Here is an 8,861-nt window from a genome sequence, read left to right as displayed (position 1 = left end):
TATTCTAACCAAAGATAACTGGCAAAAAGGAATTGGGTTGGTAACTCTAGGTGCTGTTTTTGTGATCAAAATGAAACGATTAAACACCTCTTTCTCGAATGTCCTCTTGCACAATTATTATGGCGATCAATTCATATAGCCTTTAACGTTCAACCTCCAAGGAGCATACACACGTTATTTGGGACGTGGCTTAATGGAGTGGACGTACATTTAGCTAAACATATTCGGATAGGAGTATGTGCATTATTTTGGGCTATATGGAACACTAGAAATGATATGATTTTTAATGGGGCACAATTCACCAATTTTTTGTAGGTTATCTACAGAGCTATAGCTTGGATCCGTATGTGGTCCTTACTCACTCATGCGCACTTCAGGGAGCCTTTGGTTATTGGGTGCAACCGTTGGGAGACGGTACCAAGGGCTATCTTTAGCCGATTTGGGTGGCGAGCTAATAATAGACTAGATGTATAGGCATCGTAGCTTATTATTCTATCGCATCGCCGGTTGTGGCGCTTTTCAGATATATTTGCTTTCGGCTACCGCTCAGTTATGAGCTTCTTTGGACCTTATGACCTTGTTACATTTTTATTTAATAATATGGCTCCATGCATCGATTGATGCATAGGCCGGGGTATTCCTCCTTTTCGAAAAAAGGCTAAGGCCAGCGCCAAGGGTACATGTTAATTTCTGGATAATTCTGTAGCTGTGTTGGCGCTGTCTTGTGCTCATGTGACGTCTCCTTTGCCCAGCTTGTGTACGTAGGACATTGCACTTTTGTATCTCATTCTTCCTTCTATCAATGCAATGATATGCCTAGGCGTATTTGTGAAAAAAAATCAGCTAGTAAGTGCATGGCGCAGACGGACAAAAAAATTTTTTAAAGTTCACTATATAACTTGCTAGATTTACATATACAACAAAGCCATAAATTTTGCAAGGACTGAAGGAGGACGACCAGCTAGAGAAGAAATAGACCGGCCATGCACAACTTCCATCATGAAAAGCCTCTTCGCAGAAACAATGCAGATACACAAGGCTTAATCGCTTTCACCCCCATGATATGATTACACTACACTCGCATAGCATAGCATCAAGAGCAATCAGCCTTAGTAGAGTGACTGCTCATGATGGTATGTACGTACGTACGCGCGCAGTTACGTACTCCTGCACCACCCCCCATGCACAACACATATACTTGCTGCAAGACCAGTCGTCTCTTCTACCGGAGGATCATCCCGCCAAGCGGCGCCGGGGCCCAGTAGTCAGCAGCGTTGTCCCCGCCAAAGTGGGCCGTACACGAGACTGGGACGAGGCACAAGCCCCGGCTCCTCAGGTCCTTGCTCGCCTCTTCATTCACAGCACCCTGTATATACACATGGTATTGCATGCCGCAGTTAAGGTAGCAAACGTTAACTGATGCAGCAATACTGTACGTTGCACAATGTAAATAAAAGAGAAAATTTTGTTTGTTTCGCCAACACGTACGTACTTAATTGCAACTCAAAAAAACACGTACGCACTTGATGCTACACGCCACAGAAATAAACTAACATCGAGTGCTAGCTAGGAATGATCTTATTTTTTTTGCCAAAATGCATATGTAGATATACATGATTGAAAATGACTTTGAAGGTAAGCAAAGTGTGTTCATGATATACATACCTGCTGCTCTGGTTGGCCTAGAGCCTGCTGCTGTACTCCTCCAGTGTTGTTATTATGGTTTAGCAACTGCCCAAAATTGAAAAGTAGCTTAGGCAGAGCTGTAAAGGCAGAGAGATTCTCATGTGGATGTAAAGATCTCTACTTACCTGTCCGGGGTACTCCGGGAAGAGGCCAGGGTTGCTTTCTCCAGTTGGTCCCTGTTAATGAAAAGAAGAAAGTACTTTGTCACATGTCAACGTTGCACGTACAAGCGTGCGAAAAGGGCAGGGAGGAATAATTCCTCAGACTAGGTAAATATGATTGAACCCATGATCAGTTGCACCCACCGGCCCAATGTGTCGCAGATCATGGCCACGATTAACTAAACAATAACTGTCATATAATTTTTTATGTGTCTCCACAAGTGTAAGTACTTTGTGTCGACTTTCAGTGTTGCCTCATTTGTTCAGTCATGTAACTATGTGGTAACCCCCTGCTGTCCGCGCTATGTTAAAAGTTCCCCTTAGTTATTTTACTGAGTAATATGTACATCTTAATTTCTGAGTGCATACGTACTGTCCCAGTGAACTCATAACTTCATCCTATGGGGTAAATTAAAATTGTATTTCAGAAGAAAAAAAACTCAGCAAAGAAATTTGTTTTTCATGAATTATCAATACGAGTGTATATGATAATTATATGGAACAAACATTCTCAACTTTTATAACAAAAATTAGCAATGATGGCTATTGTGCTTGTTGAAAGAAAGATATATCGGGCCACAAGTGTACTTTCCTCCCATTGTTATAATTTTTTCTTTCATGCTTACATATTAAGAAAATAATTCAAACGAGGAGACTCCTGGTGGACATGTTAACGGTGGGTGGCGACCCGATAAAAATGAACAACCTTCATTGTTTTATGCTTCTCTTATACCAGATGCCACTGCTCGTCGCTTGTTAATTTAATGGGAATAAACATGATTATAAAAAGGCCCCAAAGTGATATGTCGATACATGTTTTCAACCGAAAGTTAATTACTATACACGTGGCAGCATTAATTTGGCATGTAAACTATAACATATGTCCTTCAATTATTGTTTAATGAGTAGCCGCACATGACATGTTTGAGAAAACAAATATACATGTTTCTTTCTGAATATATTATCATCCAGCTTAATCCACATATTTTATATCATGAGTATTTCAATTATATATCTGACTAAAGAAATAGAAGCAAATTTATGTTTATGACATTAACTTCAAATTACAACACCAAAAAGTATCACCAAGCGAACAATCATTTGATTGTATATGTATATTATATTTTAAATGTTTAATTAGTTCATCTCTTTTACCAGCCTTTCAAGAATGATGATCAAATAATTCTCTCTTTGTTCCATAATGTAGTGTACATTGCTTTCTCAAAAGTCAAGTACCAAACCCTTTGACCCAGTTGATTTAAAAAAAATATATATCTACTATACCAAGTATATAGGAAAATAGTTATGTACTCCCGCTCGTCATATACCACATAAATGAATTGGTTATACCTCTTTAGCTTTTTAACATACTTCACTAACAATTACTAAATATCCCAAAATGAGTTTCATGAAAAATTAAATTTGACTTATTTTATTTTGTTTACAAGTAAACTGCATTTTATACGTAAAAACTTTATACTGCATTAACGAGAAGGTTCAACTATTTATTTCGTGAAACATATACTAAGCTATACTAGAATAATGAATATGATATATTTAGAATGATACAAATGTATAATATATATGTTTGTTTAAGAGGTATACTTCAGAATGTAAAATGCTTATTCTACACCCCCTCGTAACACTATATATAAAAAATCTAATAAAGTAGTGTACGAAATGTAGTAATTATGAAAAAAAATTACTATCAAGTCGCCAATTAGTACATCGTATAAATTACAATATTTTGTATACTACTACCTTTGTACTAATGACCTAAAACGTCTTATAAAAGTTCACAAAGAGTATGTGATAATATTTCGTGCACTTTTTACTAGGGATGTAGAACAAGCTCTTCTACACTCACGCTTACGTTTTATACTTCTTTATGTTTTATAATACATTTCATTAACGATCAACAGATACCCCCAAAATGAGTTTCATGAAAAATAACATCTGAGACTACATATTTAATTTATTTGCAGGAAAACTATAAATTTTTGTACAAAAAAGATATACCACATAAACTACGGACGCGGACTTTATGTTTTTGTGCAACTCGCATTTAGTTATATTCACAAATTAAATAAGGTATATTGAAGTAATTAATAATTAATATGCTTGTTTAAGGGGTATATTTGAATGTGGGAGTAAATACTCCCATGACTACACACACACACACACACACACACGGTGGGCCCTATTCTAAGCATGAGTGCAAAATAGTTATTCTACACCTCTAGTAACATTATATAAAAATGTAGTAAAATAATAATATGTGATAATTAATTCCGAAATAGGGTTTTTATTAGATAGCAGCTAATTTACTACATTGTTTAAAAAATTAATATATTTTGTACCCTGTTTTAGAACAAGTTTTATTCTTTTATTTTAGGTATAATAAGTTATTGTATACATATACATATATATTAATTTATTTGGTATTCTACATATTATGAATGTAGTGGTATTTATTTTGTATAATACACCATATGACACAGTAATTTATCACAAGTTTGCTGGTATTTATTGGTTATTCTAGACGTAGATAAATTTTTCTATAACCTCGGCCACGACAAACATGAGCATCCAAATATATGAATTTATGAAGTTTCCTATATTATTAACTATGTATAGATATATTTAGTTTTATATATTGAAAACAAAATTAAGAAGGTGATGTGTGCTTGAAGCTCATTACACCATTAATGTATGAAAGAACCTTATACGAGTATGCTAAATTATTAAGATAAAGTTATGTAATTAAGGCTCCTTCCATAATAAGGTTATTCAAAAGCTTTCACCTTTCGTTACATGCGGTACCAAATTCTGATATTAATTGGACAAAAAGACATGTATCTACCATAACTGGGAGTAAAGCCTAAGGAGTCTTGAATCAGGGTGCCGCAACTATGCAATGCATGCAATTATATTTCCAAACGATAACTGTTATATATAGAGTTGTATACGCAAGCATAGGTATTTCTTTTTTCCATGGTAACTTGGTAAGCATAGGTAGTTTGGCTAGTACAATTGCAATAAACAGGTCACAAGGTTTACTATGACATCATTTTTACGGCACTCACCCTAAGTAATTTATAATTCATAAACATGTATCTTTTGCACACGCGAAAACATGCTTGAGAAACTGAATATTCTTTAATGAAAGTTGAAATTCCATTCATTTTGCTTAAAACCCTGGGGAGTGGCTCAACCCTGAAGTCTTTCGTCCATAATAGCCTATTTGGATCCTTCGTTTGAGTTTGATCTGTTTTTCATTTCGTACGTCTAAAATATATCACAAACATACATTTACATGCGTGTAATTTATTAATTGCAGTCCTGTATTGTTTCAAAGAACTTGATTCCCTTACTTTGCACCTACAAAGAGCTTAAAGTTGCTTTCCACAAAGGTTATCAAAAGGGTTGGTATCCTACTCACACTTACATTTTGAATGGATGCCCCGTTACTGCCGTGGCCCATGTATGGGTAGCTTAGAGCCTGCCAGAAGAACAATCACTGGTCATGCACGAGAGAGAGAGAGAGAGAGTGCATAAAATCCTAGTCGCCTGAAACACAAGACGCTACAAGACGCAGCACATCCATCCATCCATCGATATCTCTGTTGCTGCTGCTGGTGTGTGCTCGCGGTCCCATGCATGCACACAGCGCCCAACTTTAACAGCGTGCTCTTGCACCCAGTCCCACACCCATACCCTACCCCCCAGCCATATTCTCTTTTTGTTTCCTGCGCGCCCTCAGTGTGCTTCTACCGTCGCCTGCGTGTGGACGCATGCAGTGGTGGGCTCAACTATCCAGCCACAGCAGGCGTTGGAAAATGTTACTTGCGCTTTTTAGAGATACTGCTCATGCTATAACTGACATGTGGGCCATAGCCCATATGTCCTCTATTCACCCGTACTCTTCTGATCAAGGTACCATGAGAGAGAGAGAGAGAGAGAGAGAGAGAGAGAGAGAGAGAGAGAGAGAGAGAGATTAGACCTCAATTTGACCCAGGAGGAATCTGACATAGCCAATGGTCTCTTGCAGTACAGACGCCGTGTCAGTCTGTAAAAGGGAGCACGTGTGTCAGAGATAAACTTTGGTTCGACACAACCCCTCAAGTGAACTGAAACAGGCAAAACAAAGAAAACTATAGACAAATGTAACAGCACACATGAGCTAGCTTGTAGTACATCTACTGCGGGTACACATTTAGATCTAGTTCTCCACTACTGTTGCAACGCAAGAATCGTCAAATAATTAATCACGTCCCGGTTATCACCTTGCCAAATGGGGAAACTATTTGGTGAAGTGCAGTTATTCTGTCCCCTAGCCTCTCCTTCCTCACCTGGAAAATGGTCACAATGAATAAACAAATGCTTGTAAACTGGATGGTAGTGGAAATAAATGTCAATTGTGAGAGTCATTTTCGTGTGGTCTTGCCGCACGAACTTCTATATAGTCAAGTGCCCTTTATGCGCGCGCGCGCGCGTGTGCGAGAGAGAGAGAGAGAGAGAGAGAGAGAGAGAGAGAGAGAGAGAGAGAGAGAGAGAGAGTAATGGGCTAGAGTTATGCATGGAAAGCAGGGATTTGACGAGGAAGAAACCTTTAGAGTAGATTGTGCTGAGGACGAGGCCTGAACCCTAGCCTTCTTGAGAGCTGAACCTGTCGCGGTGCTGTTGCACTAGAGAAAGACAAACAAACCAAAGCGTGAATAATCATGACCCCATTTTTATCTTATCCCAGCAAGAACCCTCCTCTCCATTGGTAAAGTGAACGCCCAACGATTCTACCCGGCCCTCTACAGTGAGTACAGCTGAACACTTATACTATAGCACAATATAAAAGAATTCAGGGTGAGGAAATGAGCAAAACATCCAGTAGCTAGCTTTGCCAATGATTTTGCAATGTCCTACACTCTTACCAAGAGATCCTGAAACATCAAGCTATGGAGACATCAATTAACTAGTTCACCAAAGAGGGTTTCCAAAGGAATATCAGAACATGTGGAGTATCTTTTCAGAAAAGAACAATATCTAGGGGATGACTGAGTGCACCATTGTCAAGAGATTGCATCGACAGCCATAAAAACCTGAACCTAGAGGATTATTACTAATAACATGATCATACATATAGAGCTTTCCACTTTAGAAAACAACATCAGCTTTTTCATGAAGGAGATGAAACGCACTTGCAAGAACCAACTCAATACTCATAGAGGAACAAACCAAGGTATACATGAAATAAGCCGCGAAGCATGCTAAACTAAATAAAGCCAGCCATAGAAAACTGAAGAGAGCAAAAAGCCCTACTACCTTCCCGGTGACCTATATTACTGAGCAAATTAACTAGTACTATCGTTATTCACCTCGGATGAGTTGTCGGAGTGGTGGTGGCTCCTCAGCTCCGGTGGGGGCGGCGCCATGCTGTTTGAGAAGTCGAGCATGCTGCTGCCCAGGCTTGTGGTGACGCATGACCTAGGAGAGGAGGCCAGGAGCATCTGGCTCAGCTGGGACTTGGGCTGGATCACATGTCCGTCACCAGCAACATGGCTCCCATAGAAGTTGTAAGAAGAAGCGCCTCCGGCGACAGACTGAGGCATGGAGCCGTCCTCCTTGGTTCCAACCATGCATGCACTTGCAGCAGCCTGATGATCCCCCCAATTCTCTAGTCCCTTTGACAGGAGAGCCGTGGTGGTGCTGTATCCCTCTCCCTCTTGACCTCCAACCAATCCCCCACTGCTGTATATGATGCAGTTTGCACAAGGAACACACAGATATACACAAATACATCAGTCCATGGAGATAAAAACAACTGCAAGTTAGTGAAATGAACATGCAACAGTTGATTAATTAGCATATAGGAGCTGATTGTGATCTACTAAAGGACGAAGTGGATTAATCACTTTATTCCTTCCCCTAGAGCTACACATACTCACGTACGTAATTAAATTTTACAAGCATATTTTCTTCTTATCTGAATCACTAGCATGGAGAGAGAGAGAGAGAGAGAGAGAGAGAGAGAGAGAGAGAGAGAGAGGTGTTTACAGTATCATCTGGCTCCATGACTCTGGCATGTGGCTCTCCTGGGTGCCGGTGCTGCCGTCATGCAAGCTTAGAAGAGAGGTGCCGCCGTTGATGTGACCCAGGCCTGATGAGCTGTGAGGAAACTGCTGGGAGAAAAGCATGGAGGGAGAAGACAAGGAGGGCAGCTTGGGAGACGCCTCTTGTTCCTCGTGGCATGGCTTCAAGCTACTGATGATACTACCGGTACCACCATCCCCAGTGCCGCTCCAGATCATCTGTTGCACCAGGGAGCTCTGGAATTCTCCTCGATTCATCACTCGCCTCTGGTGAGAGAAAGAGGAGATAGAGCGGGGGAGATGCGTTCCCGGCTTCCCGCTGAAAGGAATGCTCTCGCCTCTCCGGCCCTTTCACCCGGTGTGCGGAAATCTCAGCTCAATCTTCAAGGGGCCAGTGGCTTATTTCTTTGAGCAATGGGGTATATGATGTTCTTGGGAGGGAGGGGGAGGGTGTGGGGGAGAGAAGAAGAGAAGAAAAAGCATAGGGCCTGTTTGGAGGGGAATCTGGGCTTTGTTTCGTTTTCCCCTTCCTTTTGCTTCACTCCTTTATCTACGAACGAACTTTCCGTTGCTTTCCTCGCCCCTTTCCCTCTCCTCTTTCATTCTTTCGTTACACAAACGAGAAAAATATATCCTTTATTTCCTTCTCCCTGCCGCTTTTGCTTTCGGAAAGGAGCGGTTTAAAGAGGAGACAGACGGTGCCTGTTAATCAATCTCTCTTAGCTTGTGCTATTACTACTACACGAGTACCTTTCAAACAACCAAATAAGTAGCGAGCTGATAATTAGTACTGTACTGGCGACGAAGACAACCAGCGCTGATGAGTTACATCTGTATAGATAGATGGATGATGATCATGTGTAGGTGCGTTGCCTGCAGAACACGCACATACACAGCAGCGGGGGCAGTACACGCGCGCATGCAGGCA

General features: G+C 40.4%; 1 protein-coding gene across 8 annotated transcripts; it reads right to left on the bottom strand.

The window, feature by feature from the left end:
• Window positions 1–866: 866 nt before the first annotated feature.
• Window positions 867–8,452, bottom strand: LOC123180751 (transcription factor bHLH68). Of its 8 annotated transcripts, none has more exons than XM_044592878.1 (9): window positions 7,899–8,452; window positions 7,220–7,589; window positions 6,458–6,535; window positions 6,134–6,199; window positions 5,851–5,916; window positions 5,290–5,349; window positions 1,812–1,862; window positions 1,666–1,731; window positions 867–1,366 (listed from the first exon to the last, which is right to left on the bottom strand). In XM_044592878.1, exons 1-9 carry the CDS (start codon window positions 8,189–8,191, stop codon window positions 1,223–1,225), a joined length of 1,194 nt encoding a protein of 397 aa, XP_044448813.1. In that variant the 5' UTR covers window positions 8,192–8,452; the 3' UTR covers window positions 867–1,222. The 8 variants fall into 8 exon arrangements, with proteins under 8 accessions (XP_044448813.1, XP_044448815.1, XP_044448812.1 ...); XM_044592880.1 differs by having other exon boundaries at window positions 5,296–5,349; window positions 7,899–8,447; XM_044592877.1 differs by having other exon boundaries at window positions 7,220–7,592; window positions 7,899–8,445.
• Window positions 8,453–8,861: the final 409 nt, after the last annotated feature.

The sequence above is a fragment of the Triticum aestivum genome, chromosome 1D (assembly GCF_018294505.1).
Source record: "Triticum aestivum cultivar Chinese Spring chromosome 1D, IWGSC CS RefSeq v2.1, whole genome shotgun sequence".
Lineage (NCBI taxonomy): Eukaryota > Viridiplantae > Streptophyta > Magnoliopsida > Poales > Poaceae > Triticum > Triticum aestivum.
The sequence above is the reverse complement of the archived record's forward strand: the minus strand, read 5'-3'. Positions and strand labels throughout refer to the sequence as shown.

What these genes read in the sequence shown, in the direction of transcription:
- LOC123180751 (XM_044592877.1), bottom strand. Translation starts at nt 8,191, where the DNA reads ATGAATCGAGGAGAATTCCAGAGCTCCCTGGTGCAACAGATGATCTGG. An exon ending in TCATGGAGCCAGATGATACT is followed by an intron (nt 7,593 to 7,898) that starts GTAAACACCTCT and finishes CATCATATACAG; the next exon opens with CAGTGGGGGATTGGTTGGAG. An exon ending in ACTCCGACAACTCATCCGAG is followed by an intron (nt 6,536 to 7,219) that starts GTGAATAACGAT and finishes GTCTTTCTCTAG; the next exon opens with TGCAACAGCACCGCGACAGG.